We start from the raw sequence: 21,801 nt of genomic DNA, 5'->3' as shown, positions 1-21,801 counted from the left end.
GTACTACTTTGCTTTGCACTACACAAGCCGAGGGCACGTGTCCAGGTGCGTCCACAGCGTTTCCTATATATTTACCTATCAAACGGTCGTCGGGGCAGCATGGCTTGCGTTGCTGTTTCCGGGAAGATTTTTTCTTAAAATATTTACCAGCTCAGCCCTATAGAAACTAATACTTTTGAATCACTTTTGTTGCCCAACCTGCTATAAACAGCAAGAACATCGTGACACCATTTTCCTACATGTTGAACTCCATCATCATCTCTGTTCTTCTCCGGTCATCATCTCTTGTTTTCTTATCATCTTATCATCTGTTTGTACCTTGTGTGTAAGCGTATAATGGGGTAGCCAGTTCGACTTCGTCGAAACTCACGTACCCGTTTTTTCTTTATCATATCACCATCACCACACCATTTTCCTCCTTTTCTTACTAACTGTAATTGTGAAGTGCTGGTCACCATTGCGTGCGGCCATGTATGTTATTGTTACGCGTATTATTGATTGACTGATTGATTGATACTTTGCTACTGATTGGCATCCAAACCAAAACAAACCGATATAGATTGAATGAGGTCGAATTAATGAAGGACATGACTTTTTAATAAAGAAAGGATTGAGATTCATAAGGCGTGACGTCAGTAAAAATATGAACGGTAAAGGAAGCCATAATTGGAAGCGCAATTGCTCTATACCATTTTACTCATGTGCATGGAAGTTACTGTAGGGCTAGCAGGTAACAGCGCATCCATCGAATTATTTATAGCTGCTCAATTGGACAGCGATGACTGCCTTCAACAATCGTGACCCTGGGTATCCGATTTTCCGAAATAGATCGAATGGTCGTGATAGAATGCCGTATAGCAATGATGGGAAAATTTCTTTATTTTCTATTGCAATACAACAACAACACAACAACAAATGCACTGATGATAACGAATGAGGAAATTCGAGACCTGGGTTGTGGCCCAGTACCCCAATGCCGATGGGACTGCATGATATGTAAAATAACAGTGACGGGACGAGGGGGGCAAGACGGTATAGCAAAGACCGCGCGTCAGGATGAAAGAACATAAAGCAGACCGGTGTCTTGCAGAAAATCCAGGAAAACCTTCAGGCCACGACGGTGTATCGAATATGCGTTACCAATACCCATTAAAAGCAGTGCATTACATTACTCGTTGCTTTTTCATGCTCAAAAACGCATTACTATAATGCTATTCCCTTCATCAAGGAATGGTAATTACATTTTCTCAGACGCCTACGACTGTATACTGTGTAAGGGCGACGTATAAGGAGACGTAATTATATAGTATTTTACTTCGTTACAGATTACCAGTGCTATGCACTAAAGTCTCTGCAAAATTGCTACGTATCAATGGTGTGAATGATTTCGTCAATATGAGCGCAATATGAACAGAATAGAATAGAAGTAAAAAGAAAGAAGAAAGGAAAAGGAAATGTAGGTAACAGTATGAACTATCTCAATTAGCAATCCTAGATTAGATTAATTGCAGCGTTGACTCTGTCCTCCTTCTTGACGCCTGGTCGGTGACTAAGCTGGCAGAAAAGGAAAAGGAGAAGAAAAAAAACAGCCCGGGTTTTCCTTGCCCAGGCACAATTTCTGACTGCTGGCTTTAGACAATGTGCGGGCTTGCAAGCCACGTAATGAGTAATGCCATTACGCATTTCTCGGCCAAAATGTGATGGCATTACGTTACTCGTACACCAAACGTAATGCACTAGCATTACCCACTAACGAACAGCCATCGGCGTCCCAGTAAAATACGGACGGAAAGACACAGGACACGTCGCTTGCGGTTAACGTGCACCAGTTACCCCGGCATATACTATACTGTTATGAACTGTCTTTCGAGTTGGTTTCAGTGTACGCCAGCATACCACTCAGTACCCATATGCAATGCATTAGATTGTAATGCACTACTCCTAATCCCCTGCCTATATACACGCAGATCGGCAGATGAAAAGAAAAACGTCGAACACGACCATTCAAACAAGACCTCCGAACAAGATGGTGCATATGCATGCAGGCCAGCTGGCGGATGAACTCCATAATGTAAAATAAAAGCCTGAGTCTGGGCGCACAGAGGGACGACACGAACACACGACTCAACATTGAGTCGAAGAAGATGTGGGTTCGAGTCCTACAGCCTGGCTAACCTTTTCAATGACTTTCATCTTTCATTGAGTCGTGTGTTCGTGTCGTCCCTCTGTGCGCCCAAACGCAGGCTTTTACATTATGGAGACGTCTGAACATAGGCAGGGAACAAACATTCAGCCAGCACAGACGCTGCCGGGATGCGAAATGGGGTACGTGAGGTTATATGCGCCGAATATAGGTATACAAAGGTCGCACTTTTAAACAGGCAGGTCAACCACTGCGCAGAATGTTCAGAATTATGATGTTACCATTTTATCACTCGTGATTTGTGGAGAGGGGGAGGAAAAGCTTGCGGGTTTTTGCAACAATATAACTACATAAGTGTCACAAAAAGGCGTACATCTTCCGATTTCAACAAAATCAGGGGAGAAAACGATGCCATTCGCGACGAATTGTTGATCAGGAGCGCGTTGTGAAGTGAAGTTGTGGTTTGAAAACGCTCACAAGAAGTGCCCGCGTTTCGGATGCCTGGCATTATAGCGCTAGTTTCTTGTTATTGCAATGGAACAAATAACGACGATGACACAAACTGAAGGTCAGCCGGTCAGGACTGGACAGAGGATGCCCGTTCCTGTAAACATGCCAGTGACCTGAACAAAAAGCAAAAAAAGAAACAGTCGCTCGCGAACATGCTGCACAATTAGTATAATTTCCCACTGATGAAATAATCTGTCAGCACAACGCGGAACAAACTCGCCCTACTCTCTCCAGATGGCAGCACTGCGTTTACCATCTCATCGAGGAGGTTCCAGAGGGGAGTAACGCCTCCCCGTCTGCTGTCTCCGCCTCTCACCTGCCAACGCAGACCACAGAACGGTGTCGCATCCTCGAGCTGTTAGGTATCCGCAACAACTCGGGATCGCTAAGTGGTGTCCAAATAAGGTGTGCTCCTTTTGTCATGCGGATTGCTCCGCTGCTCGTGTGACTTACCGCTCGAACACTTGTGCTTCTTGTTGTGCACGGAGACCATCGCCTGCCGGATAGCCTCCGTTGATGCCGTGATCAGTGCTGGAATGGTGTCTCCCCCGGAGACCATGATGCCAACGGCGGCTCCAAAGCCAAAGTTGGGATTCTCCATCGAGTCAATCGTGGGCAAGGACTTATCCGCCGAAGACGTTGCCAGGGCCGACCAGGCGGGTCGTGGTGAAGAGAACCTCTCGCCGTCGTCGTGTTCCCCCAGACCTCCGAACGTTGCCATGCCTATGGCTACCTTCCCTCCGCTGGCGGCGGCATACGCCGCGGCGTTAGCGGCTGAACAGCAGCAACAACAACAACATCATCATCCCTTAGCCAGGCCCTCGCCGTACGTGGGGGCGCCTCCTAGTATGCACCAGCCGGGTCTAGGTCACTTAATGGGGCCCGGTGGACCTTTTATGGTGTCTCGTGACCCTCAGCCCCTCTACCCTTGGCTTTTGGCGGCGAGGCATTCCAGGTTCCTAGCACACCGCTTCGGAGGTGAGTACAGTTTAGTGTATATCTCGTGGTATAGTACGTGTACAACACGAAGGCAAACGCTGTGAACTGGTGCGCTTTTAGAGTGCTTCGAATCGGGACTACACAATCGCAACGTACAAAACGGAAAGCCTTTCATAATTGCGTTTCTGCATGTGTCATCGGAACGACAACAGACATATTGCCTCGAACGTTGTAGCGTTTCTGATGTTCTTTCATTGAATGTATACATACCTGACATGAGCGTCACTTAGGCCGCACACACGTGAAAGGGCGTAACATATATAGCAGCCCCTCCCCTTACGTAACGAACAAATGAAAATGCACACACACACAAAGAAAAGAAAAAGGTATAAGTAAGAAAAGAAAAAACAACGGAAAACTTTCCGACTTGACGAGGCAAACATTGACAACCATACCTTTTTGAATGTCTTGTCTGTGCGCGCTGTTCTCAATGAATGGGTACCAAGATAATCTATACGCACGTGACAAATTGTGGCCTCAGTGGAATCACATGTATAGGAATACAGCATAATATGATCCAAAGGGAATCTGTGTTCTATCTTCTCTCACTCCTGAGGTAGAGCCAAAGAGGACTTTGATTGCCCGTCCAGAAGGGAAACAATGTATTACATATAAGAAGTAGTGAGTAGTTTTTGTTTTACTTTTTTACTTTTTTTTCTGTCCGGGGGGGGGGGGGTTGAATTTATGTTAGGAGTACCAAAACACGTCTGGAGACGACTTCAATTTCTCCATTTTTTTTTCTTTCTTACAAACAAAAACAAACAAACAAAGAAAAGCTTCCACAAGAGTACATCCGAGCAATAACATACCAGGCGACGGCGCGCTCAATAGAGAACGATACAAATGCGTCTTTTACCAATCAATCAATCGATGAAAATGCGGCATGGGATGGTGGCAAGCCACTTGCGTCCAGTTTCTCCTGCAGCGACATTTGAATCATACGCACACGTGTAAATATATACTGACAAATGTATATATTTGTATTTTTTTGTGCTGGGTGGGGGGATGGCAGCAATATACTCGTAAATAACGTTGCTGTTGTATGAGTACATGCAGAAGTCAAACCCGATCCAAGGAACAATAATATATCGCTATTGTGTTTCGATATGACAAAAATAACAAAAATTACACACAAATCAGCTGTTGTGATGCTGCCTTTTTATGTGACTTCCCCGCACTGCTCACAAGTCGATAATTTAACGAGAGGTTCTTCTTACAAGTAAACCGCTTGAAGTTCATCACTAGTGAGAATTCCCATATAAGTCCCACTGAACGAGTAAATTACGTCATTATTCGATAATGAATTTGATGAGCCAGAGAATCTGACATTTCATTCGAACGAAATATCAGATGACCCGGAAAGGCGACACCCGTTCAATAATTGCCTTTGTCGGAAAATAGTACTGAAGTTACGAACTATTCATCTCGATATCTTGCAATTGTCATCAGCTAAGTCAAAACTTATTGAACTGTCGACAATTCGTCGTAATTCGCAGAATGAATTAGACGTTTAGTTTTTATATATCAGGAAAATATTTCTAAACAACAAAGTATGCGTAATAAATACTGAAGTAGGGAACTAGCCAGTTTGGAACACGAAGACATTTTCAAAAAATCTTTACTTTTTGAATTTTGACTTTTATTTTTTACGCGGAGACAGAATTAATTGGAAATATTTTGTTTTGAAATTTAGAATTCTTCTTATTTCCAGCCTTACAATCAATCTGCTCGGTGTCGTTTTCTAATTGAAATATATATCTAACTAATAACAAAACACAACATCAGCACCACCAGCCTCCGCTGGCAGTTTGCTTACCAACTTATTACTTACCGCTGACAGCTTGAGACGGATGTTATACACTGTTAGAAAAATTTATACCTTTTAGGGTATAAATCGCCCGTGCAATAACTCGTACCTTTTAGGGTATAAATTTATACCCTCCGGAAAGGTATATATAGTTTATACCCTAGTGGAGGTATAGAATTTATACCTTTTCTTCACATAAACTGTACCTCTGCAGAGGTATATTCTAATCCCAGTTTTTTCTTTCAATCAGCATCATCATCATCAATCCAGTTTGCGACAAAATTTTAGTACAGGGAGTTGAAATAACATTTGATGAGAAGAAAAGCGTTCTTTTCTTTTTTACCACACTCACACGTGCAAACTATTTGAGAGCAACGCTCGAGTACGCCACACGAGTTCCCCATATAAAAAAATAAAAAATAAAATACTATAATATAAGAAAGAAAAGGTTCAAAGAGGAATACCCATTCCGCGTGTTTGGCAGTTTTGATCGATCAAATCCAGATATCGACATCTAAAGGACAACAAATACTGATATACGGCTGGCGACTTGGCAAACTGTAGAGCATCCTTCGCCTGGCGGACAACCATACGGGTGAGAACGGCAAGATTTAATTATTTCAGGTACACATATGACGCAGTCTCAACTCAACCTATAGATTGTAGATGCAACTCTAACGAAGTCTGTGTTTCTTAAACAAATTACTGTTTATCTTAAATGACACCGCTTCAACAAAAGAAAATTATGTGATTCAACACGTGGTGCAAGTAAAGGTATAAAAACGATGAAGGTATAAACAGCCTGCAGTTATATCTTAGGAAGTATAGCCTCGGTTCTATGTTACACACAAGGTATAAACACGTGATAATGAGGTATAAATATGTTTCGTTATCCCTGCTTCATACCTCTTTTATACCCTTGTGCACGATTGGAGGTATAAATCGGCACTTTGTCCCTTTTCTATACCCTCGAAAGGTATATATCTGCAACAGAAGGTATAAAAATGGTACAATAGCCCATTATTATACCTTCTTTATACCTTTTTTTCTAACAGTGTATTCACCGTCGCGAGCGCAGCTCACAACAACAATAACTGATTATGCTCGGCATTTTTATATATATATATATATATTTCCGGGGTCAGCGTGGTCTACGTGCAACACCCGTTCAATAATTGTTGCTCAGAGGCTGACTATAATATTGCGACGACGGGTAGTCGTCGGAGACGAAGTTTCCAATGTGTCGAATCTAATTGAAAGCGACCAGAAATTGCCTGACGAGCAATAAACCGCGCTTTATATATAAATATATAAAAGAAAACCGGTATGTTCCCCAGAAAAATAGTCAGCAATGGCCCTATATATTGCATTAAAATACTCAATTAAGATTTTTTGGTGCGAAAACTAACACTAGAAACTAAGCATTGTAGTGTGTTAGCGCCGCGTATATTCCATAGAGAAATTACACGCAAATTGGACCCTGGACTAAGTTTTATATAACTTCGTGCTGTATTGCGATCTGCTACCGAGTAAGTGCTGTTGAAATATATACACGTAAGCGACAGAAACATAATTTTTCACACGAGCTATACTTACATACTTCGTTTTACTGCACGTATAATACATTATTAACATATTATGCTGCGTTATATAATACACACGATTTTAATTATGCAGCATAGACGTATAATATATTTCAACCTGCCAGAGGCACGCGCGCATATGGTGTTAGGACATTTTATTGACGTAATTACACTCCCGAATAAGTAATCGACCTATAAGTAAACTTTGCTTTTCACTAATGACCATAACCAGTGACGACGTTGCACGCATGTGCTTTCATCAAGTACACTCCTAAAACAGAACTTCTCACATAACACGGTGAAGGCCAATCATTGCACAGAACGATATCGTTATCACTCCTGATTTGTGGAAAGCGCGGGGCGTACGCCTTTTTAGGACATCACTGCACAAGGGCGCAAAGAGACGTACGTACACTCTTAAAAATGAACTTCACCACATAGCACGCTCCTAGCCAACCATCATCCCGAGTGACATCGTTTTCTCCCCGGATTTGTTGGAAACGGGAGGCGTACGCCTTTTTGTGATATTTATGCAGATATGTTAATTCTCACAAGAAGGCGTATGCCCTGCGCTTTCCACAAATCATGAGTGATAGAGGTATCACTCTGTACAATGGCAGGCCTTCAGCGTGCTATGTGGTGAAGCTTTGTTTTAAGAGTGTACGCCTCCCGTTTTCAACAAGTCAGGGTGCAGAACAATGTCATTCGGGATGATATGGTTGGCTAGGAGCATGCTATGCAGTAAAGTTTGTTTTGTTATGTTTTGTTTGGAGAGAGGTAAGGCGAGGCGACAACGGCGAGTCCTTTCACCACCACCACGTTTGTTTTAAGAGCGTATAGGAGAACTACCTCCTCCATCTCAGATTAGGAGAACTACCATATGTTGGCATTAAGCAGAAAACTACCATGAACTTCCATTCGGCGTTCGGCTTTTTCTTCAGGGGTCTCAACTTCCATGTGTATGTATTGTCATCAAGCAGGAGAACCATGGAGGTAGCCCGATAGGTAGAACCACCATGTATATATATATATATATATATATATATATATATATATATATATTGGCGACGAAGCCACCATGTACGTATTGTCATCAAGCAGAAGACAATACACAAAGACAAGACATTTTTAGGAAAAAATCTTCCCGGGAACGTTGCCCCGACGACAGTTGAATTGCCAACTGTAGGATGGGACAAGCGCAAGTCTTGCCCACATCACGCTTCAAAAATAGTACTGCCTTCGCACTAAAACCGAAGAGCAGTGAGAATATGTATTGACATCGAAGCGTAAGTCCATGCAGTCACATGGACGACAGGTAGCATGCATGTATTGGCAACGGAGCGGAAGACCAGCCACACAGACTGGTTTCCCTCTAACGTTTCACACGGACTGGACTATACGTAGATCAGGGACATCGAAACGCTTTCAAATATATATGTGTGGAGGGGGGGGGGAAGAAATAATTCCGCGCGGGGGGGGCGGTCAGTCGAGAGGTTGTTAAACATACCTGGTGTGCCTTGTAAGGAAGATAATAAAGCTAGCTATGCGTGACGACCACTTCAATGTGTCGCCGTGCTATCGACAATTTCGCAAAGTTGCAAGGTGGGGTGATTGAACATTTTTGATGGGGTGGGGGAAAAATTGGTGCTTTGCCCGCCAGCCAATCAGATCTGGGCTGGACGATAATATTAATATCTGTGCTGGACGTCACCATGCAACGGTCGAAGACTCGAAGATACGTGATCAACACCATGCAAGTATTGTATTGTTGACCGATTAGATGAGTCACAGAATCAGTGTATACATGTATTGGCGGAAGTCCAGCCACGGGCCATACAAAGGATATTAGGAAAAATCTTGCAAGCGATACAAAAGTAAGTTTTAATTTCGCATGAAAGAAAGAGACAAGCTAAGCAAAACAGACGATGCAGTGTATGTCCATAAAAGGCAATCGGTTTCTACGGTGCCTGCGTTGTCCGCATTGAAACCTCCGTCAGAATCGGAACCTTCAAAGCTCGAGCATGAGTGAAATTGACATGTGCTCTGAAAACAGATGGTGGCGGTGATGTTATATAGTGCAACAGCTCGCCGTTGTCGGCCTCACAGAAGTGCTCTGAAATAGCACGCTCCTATATAGCCAACCATCATCCCGAATGCCGTGGTTCCGTGGTTGAATGCGTGCACCTTTTCGTTACACCTATGCAGTTTCGTTAATTGTTACAAAAAGGCGCATGTGTCACGTTTTCAACAAATCAGTGCGGAAAACGATGACATTTCAGGAAGGTGTTATACACGCTTAAAAATGAACTTCACCGCATAGCACGCTCCTATAGCCAACCACCATCTCGAATGATATCGTTATCGTTATGATTCGTTGAAAACGGGAGGCGTACGCCTTTTTTTTTGTGACACTTATGATGTTCATAATTGTCACAGAAAAGGCGTACGCCTCCCGTTTTCAACAAATCAGGGCAGATAACGATATCATTCGTGGAGATAGTTGGCGCAGAGCGTGCTATGCGGTGAAGTTCATTTTTAAGAGTGTATGCGGTGAAGTTTTCGAGAGTGCTGGATGATACAGCCTTGACTCGTGTGGAAAGTGCGGGGCGTACATCTTTTTGTGACAATTAACATAACGGCATAAGTGTCACAAAAAGGCGCACGCCTTCCGTTTTAACAAATCACGGAAGATAAGGATGTCATTCGCGATGATGGTTAGCTGGGAGCGTGCTATGCGGTGAAGTTCTTCCTCAGGGGTGGGATTCACAAAAAGGCCATTATACGCTACACTCTCAAAGCGGAACTTCACCGCATAGCACGTTGTGCGCCAACTACTGCCACGAATGATAGAGATATCGCTTCTGATTGGAACAGAGAGAGGAGGAGGCGGTGGGGCGTACACCTTTTCGTAGCAATTATCATATGTCCAAATTGCTACAAAAAGGCGTACGCTAGTCCTCGCTCTTCGAATCACTGAAGCGATAACCCTATATCATTCGTGGCAATGGTTTGCGGACAACGTGCTACGCGGCGAAGTTCTGTTCTGACAGTGTAGCGATGTGTGCGTGCAAGAATATGTAAAAGAACATGTGAAGTGTTATGTGAAGCACAACAGTCACGACTAAGTATTAATTCATCACACCAGACCGGCGTATTCTCCACGTTCCCCGTCGCGGCGACGCAATAATTTGAATGAAACCTTCGTCGATCTCTTACTCTTCGTCACCCATGATTCAAATCAGTTGAAGCTGCTGTAATTTAGGTGATATGCTCGCTAACGTATGGTAAGGGCACAGATCATCGTTCCTTTGTTGAATAGAACTGGGGATACTTAAATGCGAGGTATCTCGCAACACATCTGTGTGGGAGAAGCGACCCCTCGCACACTGCATGCTTGTTCAACCAACGCGGGTGAGCTTGCGCAGCTGCTTAAGAATGAAGTAATCGGAACGATGTGTAGACCGTTATGTTTTTTTTGTTTTTTTTTTTCGTTTGCACGCTTGACATTAGGTCGCAATGCGGGTTCTACATTGGAGGGTCGCATAATTGTGTATTCGCGTCTGTCAGACTGTGGCTTGACTTCGCAGGCCTGATGTTGTATCCAGCCAGTCGCACTCCGAGAAAGATAAAACTGAGACTGAGTAAATTGAGGAGAAGTTATAGCTTCTAATCCCCTAGATCGAAATTACTAATTTTTGTCTCCTGACCCAGAAAATCACTAACAAATAATAATTAACACAGACAAAAATAACAGGAAGTGACGACTAATGAAGAAATTTAGTTAACAAGCAACTTAAACTGAACTTCTTTGAAGTGAATTAAATTTTAAATTAACTTCTGTGGATTTAGTCCCCAAAAAGGACTAAAATCACTTCTCTCATTGCTCAGACGGTGTGTATGTGTCGCCAAGCAAGTATTAGCACTGCAGGCTAGTTGATATTGCTACACGGACAGAATGTCCCATTATCCTAAATTCTCGTCTGTCATATAATTTTTGTCCTAAAATCCTATCCTTCTTATATTCATTAAGATATATAACACAAAAAGAAAGTCAAAACAAGTATTAAATAACGAGGGCGGAGTGAAGTGTAGATGACAGGAAAGGCTGGTGGTCAAATCATAATTGGTACATGACGCGTCGCCAGGCGAGTTCATATGCCCACCAGGACACGAGGTCCCATGGCATACAGCGTCCATCAGACCCTTCTTTGACTCGGCAACAAATTAAGCTGCAAATTTTCTCACCCCTCGTGACACGTATTTCTTGTTCCAGTAGTTTCACTTAGCAATACATGTAGTCACGCATGCTGCAGTCCCGGCTGTGAATGCGTTGCCATGCCGAGCATCGGCGCATACGAGCTGACATATGCCAGCCAGGACGAAAGGGCCCATATAGTCCTAAGTTCGAATCTCTCAGAACCTTCTTTGACTCAGCAATACACATGGTCTTCACGCTGTATATGGCCCCGGCTGTGTCTATGTCGCCACGCGAGTTGATCCGTCCATTGTTTCCGTCTCCCACTAATTAGCGGCGGACAGAGGCCCAGGCCCGGAAGCTTGGAGACAGGCTGATTGACAGATCAGGTGCTGCTCGGGAAGCGGACAGCTGCTCACCTTGCAATATCCACGTCCGCCAATAGGAGTTAGTGGCACTTTCGGGGTGACGACCTAATTGATCCGCACCGAGAACAGTGAACATGCGCCGGATACCACGTAAACACAGTGACACAATTAATAAATCGCCCCCGAGCTACGGCGTATAGACGTCGCTCACACCGACCGGCACGCACAGGCGATACTCGACCTCGAACGACCTCATCAGGATACGTCGAAGAGAAACAACGTGACTGTTGTCGTATATATACGACGTCATCATATAACAGATCTATAGTGTATATATGAAGCGTGAGATAGAAAATGGCTCGCGGTCAGGTATACAGTTGGCAACAATGTCCCTGAGCTTTGCGTTCTGTCTTTTCCCCGAGCTTAAGGGCGTGCTGTCACAGCCACGTATACAGCGAGCTCGATGACATATTACTTTTATGTTCGATACTACTTTTTTGTGATTCACCGGAACCCAGGGGGAAATCTATATAGTACATATGGACAGACTGCGGAAAGTTACCCGAGACAATCGAAAAATCTTAGCACACATAGACGGGGAGGCCATGTCGCCGGCCTTCTTTACTCTCGAAATGAAATATATAGTTTTGCTGTCCCTGTAATATGTCCTCTCTGTCGCCTGCTTCGCATTTGTCTTCGCAGTAGGATGTCTTGTCCCCGTCGGGCAAAAATGATTTTCTTTCATTCGCGGACCCGAAGGACCTTCTGAGAGTGTAAATTATTATTTTTTTTATGTTTGACGCTTATAACAGAAAGGATGGAAGAAACTACACGTATACACGTTGCACACAGAGATGTTTCAGAAATATAAGTACGTAGTTGGCTCGGATGAATGGAGAACTGGCTATTTCGGAGCTCATTCCCAAAATCCCCAAACATCCCCCTTTTTTTTTTCTGTATTACATCACAATCACCGTCGGAGATAATCCGTGACGTAAATCAGCTAATATATATTTACGGATACATACAACGTAAATATGTGAAACTGAGAACGGCATGCTTTTGAGAGACCCGCGAGTGCGAAAATGTGACGTTAAACCGTGATCGGACTTGTTCGCACTGTGTTTTGAACCAAACGTGGGCGGAGAAAAAATAAGACAATTAAATAAATAAACGTACAGGTCACGACAAAAGTTTACGGAACACTGGAGTGGTGTATATAGTCATCTGAGCAACACGGCTGTTGCAAACAGGAGCAGATAGACTTACAAACAGATGACCGGGTACTCGACGCGCCTCTCAATAAGTGTGTCCACTCCCGTTCTCCGCTAGGGTGTCGCTGAGATCAAGAAATACGTCGCTCTCGTGTTCCGTAAACTTTTGTCGGGATCTGTACAAGATATGCGAGTTCTGTGAGAAAACTCTGAACGTCAAGCACTTAGAATTGCAAATAGTTGCTGTAGACGCCACAAAATCAGTCGTGGGAGGATTTTATCGGAACTATTGAGCGCACAATTTAGCGCAATACGCTTCATTCAGCACGGAGATAAACGCACGATAAATGCTCTCGATACGCCAGCCCACGAGAACTACATAGCTCCAGAGACCTTCTTCAGGGTTCTTCCTTAAAAAAAAAAGAAGAAGAAAAAGTAAAGTAAGGAAACAGACAAAAATGTCACAATCTGAACAGATGCCACCCACGCCGTGCCTGGCACGCACACGAGGGACAGCAAAAACGCCACCGGGAAGAAGAAGCAGAAAAAGAAAAAGAATAACCGCCTTGGAGCGCCTAAGCGCTGATATTACGCTTTTAAGAGGAACACGAATATTTACGACTGAAGTGGTGACGCTCTCTCTAAGTGGGAAGGTACACATACGCAAGATACACAGCTGGGCGTCAACCGCGTAGGCTGTCGAGAGGCCAGCGGGCGGCCATTATAGCCGTGCAAGGACCGTAAAGTTGTCCCATTACTATACTAGTAGCGGGCGCTTCGACGAAGAAAAAAAGAAAGAAAGTACATATTTCTGCGTATGCTTGTAAAAGAGTGACACTTCTCCTTAAAGCATGAGAAACGTGCAATGCACGGGGTGAGTGGAAAGACTACGACGTCGACTGTCCTGGACCACATATACATGGATGACTATGAACCGTCTATACAACAACGACAACGAATTGATTATGACAACGATACGGGATGTTTCATCGCCGATTGGCAGTTACCCTACCCTACTTACATGAGTGACATGAGGATGTAGTGAAATAAGTTATGCACGAGTCGACTATACGGAACGATTGAGGCGGTGCTATATACAGAGCAAAAGGAGCAGAAAAAGGAGCACCGAGGCACATTGGGAAATTAGAGTACAGTAAACCCCCAATGTATAAACGGCGAACATTCCTGGAAAAATCTTTCAATATATCGAAGGATACATAAATTGAGTTTGTTTGTTTGCAAGGAAAAAAAAAACAAGGAGAAATTGAACTCGTCTCGCGACTAGTTCTGCTACTCCTAACATATATTCTCATCCCACCCCACCCCCCACTGCCAGAAACTACTTCTCAGGTGCTCTACTCGCAAGTTCGCTATTCACTATTCACATGTTCGCTATTCAGAAGTGGATACATAAATTGCGTCTTGTAATATGGAAGGGGAAGTTTCTTGTTCCAGAGGGCACCGGTTCATAAAGCGAGGGGTCATAAGTCGTGGGTTGACTGTATATAACACTATAAAGCGTGTGGAACAAACCGATGGTCATCAGGAACTCTGTAAGCATTTGAAAACCTGGCGTTGTTGAAAAGGTTTCTGACATAAGAGCCCCGTAGTAAACTGACAACACGCAGACCGTCTACGAGTTTGTACATACAACACGACAACTGACAAAGAACACGTGACCTCCAATCGCTTTGTCGTTCTACGCTGGTTGAGAGACAGTAGAGTTGGCTGTTGCCGGGCTTCTCGACCCGCTTCCGAAAGGTTGCTATAGAATCATCAATGACCGGAATGGCGTACGAAGATTAAAAAAAAAAGGCAAAACGAATTGGCTGAAAGTACACTTTGCGCAACGACTATCGACCACTAATCTATGAACTCTTTTATCGTCGTTATCGGTTGATTAAAATTTTAACGAATGCCTTCCTTCCCCGCTCCTGTCAACCAGGCGCAGCAGGAACATATATCTTGCGACTCGTTAACGCAATCCGCGAAAAGCAATTTTCTGTCGGTCATTCTCGTATCAGTGATGGAAACAGTCTGGGTAGTGGCATAAATTGCCGCCTAACTCGGTTTGACACAGGATCTGACGGCGTCGTGCAGCGGAGTGGGGCATCTCGCCTCCGAGGAGTTTCAGCTGGCCACGGTATCAAGTTTCCTGCACCACTGCTAACACGGCATAATAGTGGCTGTCATTAGTCACGTTGGCACGAGTTCCACTGCGTCGTTGCAGGGTCAACCGACGGGCCTCTAATGGGATGTGATTTGTTTGACGGCTGTTGCGTTTGCAAGAGGTCGCACGCCAACTGCCGGCCGCTACACGCAGCTAACAAAGTGGACAGACGAGGAAACGCACAAACTAGATGTCGCACAGCTCATCTGTACATAACAAGCTTAAGGGTGCATATGTCAATGGTAGTCTTGTAAAGATAGCCACCTGCAGTGAGCGTCATCCCTCTTGTCCCTGCTGTGTACCGCGGCGGGCAGGTCCTTCCTCCCGCTGCATTCACTACACGTCAAAGGCGTCATCCGCGTGTCCATAGATACACTGGCGTGCGAGCAGCTTGGGAAAACACGTTTATCCTGAACAAGACAAATAGGGCGAGGGTTTACGAACGAAGTTATCCGATCGGTGGCAGACAGCTATGGTTAGACAAGGACAAAGTCCGAGAGGGTGTACATAATCGAATAGGATAGAGAATTAGCGCTTTGTCTCGAGACTTGAAAATGGAAAAAGGCATGCCGCCATATATGCTTGGATGTCCTCATGATCTAATCTATACCTTCAAAGCTGTAGGCCATTCAACAAGTCCGGTAACGCCTATGACATAGCAATATTTCGGCGGCTAGACGTTGCAAAAACCATTTCTCAAGTGAAGCCGGATACCAAACCACGATTTCTTTCTTTTTGGTGACTGCAGCACAGCATGCGAAGTGTACATACAGCACAGTTATGTGCGTGAATGTCAATGTCAAAGCTCAATGTCCCTGATTTGTACCTCGAAGTACGGATCCAGCAATAGTCTATGCAGACCATCAGGTTCCCCTCTCTTGATAGCTTCACGATACCGGATATAACGCTGGAATGAAAGCCACAGGCCGTTGCCTTGTCGACGAAGAAGCAGGCACGTATATACATGCCTACGCGTATCGGGGTTACCTTTGTCTTGCGGCCTGGTTATGGTTCTCGTTCGATTCAGGTGGCGTCTATACTGGAGAGAATGGCATATATAGATGCAGGCCAGCTTGTGGATAGACCCCATGATAGGCAAGAGTGGACGATGGGCGCGCATATACAAAACACAACACGCGGGTTCAGTTTGAGCCCTCGGGTTGTGTTTTGTTTATGTGTCTTCGTCCATCGCTCAGGTTAGCCTATCATGGCGTCTACTGGCTGGTCACTAGTCAAATATTGGAATGGGAGAATTTTCTTTTTCTCTATTGGGTTCGAGCACATCATTTTGGGGTTCAGTTACTCAGCAGGAAGCATGAAAGTTCTAACTTGTGTAGCGAGGCAAAAATTTGAGTTGGAAAGTGGGGTGCGGTGTCATTGTTTGGAAACGCTACTAGAAGAGCCTTCATTCACCCGATTTCCAGTTTGGAGATTAGTTATTAAAATCGTCCGATTCATAAGCTTCTCCTAAGTTGGTAGTTGATAGCACTGACTCGGTCTCGAAAGCTAACTGTTATAGACTATCGGTGGATTTCAGCACATTGTACACTTAAACCGTTTAGCTAACAGTTAACAGATTCGTGGTGCTGGCTACTCCAAGTTTACAGTGGCTGGTTTCGCTGCCAGATTTCCAGAAGGAAGTGCGTGTTCCTCGTTTAACACAATCTTTGCGAATACATTTTCACGAAGTGTATAATATCATATATCACAACTTTTGTAAAATCAAAGCTTGTGTGTGTGTGGGGGGGGGGGGGGGTTGACGTGGGAATTTCGAGCGGTCTGCCTGCCTAGATTGGCGGCATGTTGCTCGGGGAAAGGATGAAAGAGGGTGGGGGAAAGGGGTAGGCGAAGATGAAGGCTCACACGTCTGGTTCTACGAAGCTTGCGCTTGGCTAGGCTTGGCTTGCAAGCATCAAAGCTTGTGTACCACTTATAGCACGCTCGATCTCGTGCAATACACGGGTTCTGATATGCGCGCCACGGAAGCTACTTTTGGCAATGGTATACCGGGTATCGGGATACGTTCATTGCATATTACTATAAGGGACTTTGTTACTCCTTACGGTTGTAACTAGATGAGCGCAGAGTGCACTTGATATTTATTTACTTTATTTCCTATATTATTGTATTTAAAATTATTTTTGGTTCAAATCACCAAAAAGCGCACGTTAAAAATAATCCTACACCGACCCCTGTGGTATCGCCCATGATCATGTACCTGATCAAGGGATTCTCTATCGGTACGTAAACCCACGAGTTATGATCATTACTACATCACCAATCAACAATGTTCTTCGCAGCATCAGTCAGCGACTGAAACGTGCGAGAGGCATACAACCCCTTCGCTTCCACATTTTTCATCATTTTGCACTCCTTCAAGTAATTGCTCTCCTCGTTGCAGGTAGCCCTCTTAGCCACGCATATCACTTATACACTCGCTACATACCAGCAATCTACACTAATGTTGCAATCTTACTCGGATCCATAATTACGATTTTTGATAACCGCATTATCCCCAACGAGCGCGCATGCAGCAGCAGCAGCAATCCCACGTAGTAATCTGAGATCAACAGGGTATCCATTTAATCATTGACCGCAGGGTTGAATGAATGAAAAAAGAGAAATGGCCAAACTCGATGGCTCGTTGTGTAATGAAGGACCGATTAAGTACACCAACCGGCCTCATCATACCAGGCGATGGCCGTCGAAATGCCTCCAAGCGTAAACGTCCGCCCGGCCGGAGCTGCCAATTAGCGAAGCAGCAGCGCCGCCGACTCAACGTCGCTCTCAATTATTTACCGCTCATTATCCGTATCTTAATTGGCTCGTCGTCTCTTTCCTCCCGCACGGAAGCCTACTCGTAATTCCATTACGAATGGCTTTGTGCTGATTTCCGCTGGTCGTCGTGCTCTTGCCACCTGGCGCATGAATACGGCATCCCCAGCGCTTTAATTGGCACACACACACACAGAGATCATTATGGACAGCGCTTTGTGCGCGGACCGATGGTCAGCCAGCTGGAAACTGACCGTGTAATGGGCAAGCGGAGAAAAAAATGTCCGTTAACTTGTCTCTGTAATGACTGCTTCTAGGAGTGCATTATGGCGGTTTTGCAGACGCTGCGAGTGGAAGTGTTTGCGTTTACTGAGTGGGGGGCACGTTTAGAAAAGGCTGCGCATGTACAGACAACGAGAGGGGGATTATAAGACGGATATTGTCGTTAAACGTCCTTTCGCTTCTCGCACGTGTTAGCAATAGCGGGCCGCATCAGTCATATTCGAAAAGGTTGAAGACTACTTCAACAACACCGTATGTATTATCGTATATCATTGTCGTATCATCATCATTGTATATCATCATTATCGTATATCACCTCTTTGTATTATCGTATATCGGATTCGTACGTCCGATGGATATCACTCGGATATCCATCGGACGTGCGAATCTGTTAGGACATTATTCGTACGTCCAGATGATATTCGGTGTTGTTGGGGCACTGTATATACAAGAACTCACGCAGTATACAACGTTTTCGTCCGCGAGTTGTTCTCAACTGTACCCGAGGCTCGTGTTGGAAAAAAGGAACGGGGGTTTATTTACCTGTTATTATTTTGTGATTGATTGATTGATTTCTTGATTTGTAAAAGAAAAAAATGGAGATGTTAGTCCCAAACTACTCGGGACTGCATGGCTACTTCAGGACGGGTTATATGCTATTATTGTTAACACGTCAGGTGCACGAAGGCATTACATCACAGAGATTGAGCACACGACCAAAGTCTACAAACGAGAACACAGTATATACTGTGTATTTTTTTATTCTGTGTTAGCACCGCGAAGCAACTGTGGCTATGAGCGGCATACAGATGTGGACAGATGGAGAGAGGACAGTAGGAAGGAGAGAGTGGGGGACAGGTGGGTTAGTGTTCGTCCTGGGCCGGCTTCAGGGGGAACTGTGCAGACATTCGTCTGGAAAGTCTTCGGAAAACCCAGGGAAAACCTCAGACAGCACAGCCGGCGGTAGGATTCGAACCCACCACCTCACAGTCTTCCGCACGACCTCGGCTATACCACCAACGAGCTCGGCCATGCCGCTGGTGCCTGTGTAATACAACTAGAAACAATACGCTGATGAAGAAAGGCTATATGTATACGGATAAACAAATTACTGTAGCACACCATCTACACAAGTCCGGCTATATAGATACGTCACATGTGTGATTATGGGCTGTGACGAGGGAGGCCACGGTTGCGACATCAATATTGTTGAGAAACATCCCAGTAAATCAGCTACAACGCGGGGGGCCAGCAAGGCGTAAAGCGGGAAGTGATTGCGGTGCGTTCTGAGAAAAAAAAAAAAAAAGACATCTCTTCCCGCGATCAATTATCGATCATCGTCGATTATCATTAATTTTTGGTCTAATTGTTCATTCAGCTGCACGGTTCTTTTTAACCTTCTGACATTCTTTGAACCCTACTATGCAATGGCGCAACGAAGGGATTTTCGTAACATTCCAGACAGCGAGTTACACGTTCAGAATGAAAGCGCCGGCGCGAAGAAGGGCTCTCACAAACGATGCCGCATTCGTTATTTATTTATTTCAGAATACTACTGGCTTCCCTTTCGAAGCCTAAGTATAGGAGTGTACGGTAACAAAACAATTCACATTTACCTGAGCACAATGCCTACATATACGACAAAATCAGAAGGTCATAAGTTCTTCAAACTGTGGATGAACTCATTACAGGTTTGAGATTACACAACTTCTTCTGGTAAAGTATTTCATTCATAAACCGTACAAAAAGAAAGTAATTAAAGCAATCGTATCCGTCGTTTTTAGCTATAGTACACATAGGGGTTACATAATTCTCAACTGTTCTATTCAGATCGCTGTTTACTGGAGATAAATTTGAGACGGTAATATTATAATAACGTCGATCTGTCGAAGTTAAAGATAGTGCATATTCACTAATTTTCTGTGGTAAATGGAGTAGTATTGTGAGATCTGGGTTGTCTTTACGAAGACAGTCAGACAGTACACAGCCGATGCCGTAATTCTCAGGTATACTTTGCCCAGCAACGGAGAAACGTTGTATATACTGCCGAACCCAGAGCACGTCGGACTTGAAGGTAAACGATATCGCAGTCGCCAGCAGCCATGCCTCCTGGTGTCAGCAAGCTCAGGTATTAGGTGGTTTTCGAATATATAGGGTACCCAAGCATTTTGAGACCCCAAAGAAATAAAGAATTGTCAGGCGAGTGCGTTACGAAAATCACTGTTTACATCCAATGCATGCGCGGTGACGGCGCGTTATTTCTTTGGGATCCCAAAGCGCTTGAGTATCCTTTTTCTAAGACTGCTCGCTGTGTTACGCAATGTTTAGCGTACGTCATAAATTATATCGTTGTGTCGCAAACGTAAAGATGTAAACTGGCCAGTGAAAGAGCGCAGAGAAAATCCTTGCAGATATAAAGTACTGTAAGTTAGTAAACCATTTTTATGAGGCTGGAACGCACAGACAGACAGACAAACAAACAAACCACAAGCCTCAAGGTAGCTAAGGGTATTGAAAGATGGAAAAGCGTTAATCGTCCAGAAAGCACATAAGAGGGACGAGTTCGATTCGAACCATGCACTGTCTGGGTTTCTCGACGATTGTCGTATACTTTGGTCTTATACACGCTAGCTCTAAAACAGAACCGCTCGTAGGTGGTAGCCAAGGTCGTGCTGAAGACTGGGAGGTGGTGTGTTCGAATCCTACCACCGGCTGTGCTGTCTGAGGTTTTCCCCGCGTTTTCCAAAGACTTTCCAGACGAGTGTCGGCACCGTTCCCCCTGAAGTCGGCCCTGGACGCATACTAACCTCCCTATCCCCCACTCCTTCCTACTGTCCTCTCTCCATCTGTCCACATCAGTACGCCGCTCATAGCCACAGTTGCTTCGCGGACTCTAAAACGGAATTAAAAAAGAATCTAAAACAGGACTTCACCGCGTAGCACGCTGTGCGCCGACCACTGCCACGAATGGGTTATGACTTCTGAGGGGGGTACGCCTTTTTGTGACAATTATCAGATATCAAGATTTCCACAAAAAGGCGTACGCCCCTCCCCCCTCTCTCTCTATCTCCGACTCAGAAGCGATAACCTTATCATTCTTGGCAATGGTTGGCGCACAGCGTGCTATGCGGTGAAGCTCTGTTTCTAGAGTGTAGAGGGAGAGGAGGTCCAATAATTATTATTCATTGGTCGCGTTCAACACCAATATAGACGATATCTGCAGGGACTGTTACACGAGAGCGGCAACTAAACTGCGCGCGAGACCTCGACACGACCTGGTATATACACGACAACGAAGTACTAAGTAAATAGAGTACGAAGGGAGATTTATTTTCGTCCGCTCCGAGAGTTAATTAAAAGACATTCCTCGGGTGGTTGCTGCCACGGCCTCGCTCTATTCGGCCATCCATCAAGAGCATCGGTTCCCTTTCAACAAACCTGCACCTGCATATCCCCGAACACCTCATCATCTTCGCAATATATACACGTATTCACCAATAGTGACCGAAAAAAGAAAAAAAAAAGAAAAGAAAAAGAAAGGCATATATTTGAGTCATTGGAAAAAGCCAGTTTAGCACGCAACGACTGGGTGTGGATGAATCTTGTATATTCTTTGTCAAGATAGTGATGGAGCACCGGAGGAAGGTCATCAGATTGAATGTCTATCAGGCATCCCTCCTCATTAGGGGAATTGGTATTTGCATTCACGCTTCAGTTGCTTTCTGTATTTGAACTGCAACGGATGAAGACATGCC

General features: G+C 44.6%; 1 protein-coding gene and 1 long non-coding RNA gene across 5 annotated transcripts in view; one reads left to right on the top strand and one right to left on the bottom strand.

Annotated features, from left to right (window-relative positions):
* LOC135368400 (uncharacterized) overlaps positions 1-21,801 on the bottom strand; it is a 214,934-nt gene that overhangs the window by 53,912 nt on the left and 139,221 nt on the right. The gene's annotated exons all lie outside the window — the stretch shown is intronic.
* Positions 2,990-21,801, top strand: part of LOC135368397 (homeobox protein EMX2-like) — a 34,590-nt gene continuing 15,778 nt past the window's right edge. The window contains exon 1 of the mRNA XM_064601619.1: positions 2,990-3,631. Within this exon, the coding sequence (XP_064457689.1) occupies positions 3,190-3,631 (442 nt within the window). The 5' untranslated portion in view covers positions 2,990-3,189. The remainder of the gene's footprint in view (positions 3,632-21,801) is intronic.

This window comes from Ornithodoros turicata, chromosome 9 (assembly GCF_037126465.1).
Source record: "Ornithodoros turicata isolate Travis chromosome 9, ASM3712646v1, whole genome shotgun sequence".
Taxonomy (NCBI): domain Eukaryota; kingdom Metazoa; phylum Arthropoda; class Arachnida; order Ixodida; family Argasidae; genus Ornithodoros; species Ornithodoros turicata.
Note: the sequence above shows the minus strand (reverse complement) of the source record. Positions and strands in the feature narration are given on the sequence as shown.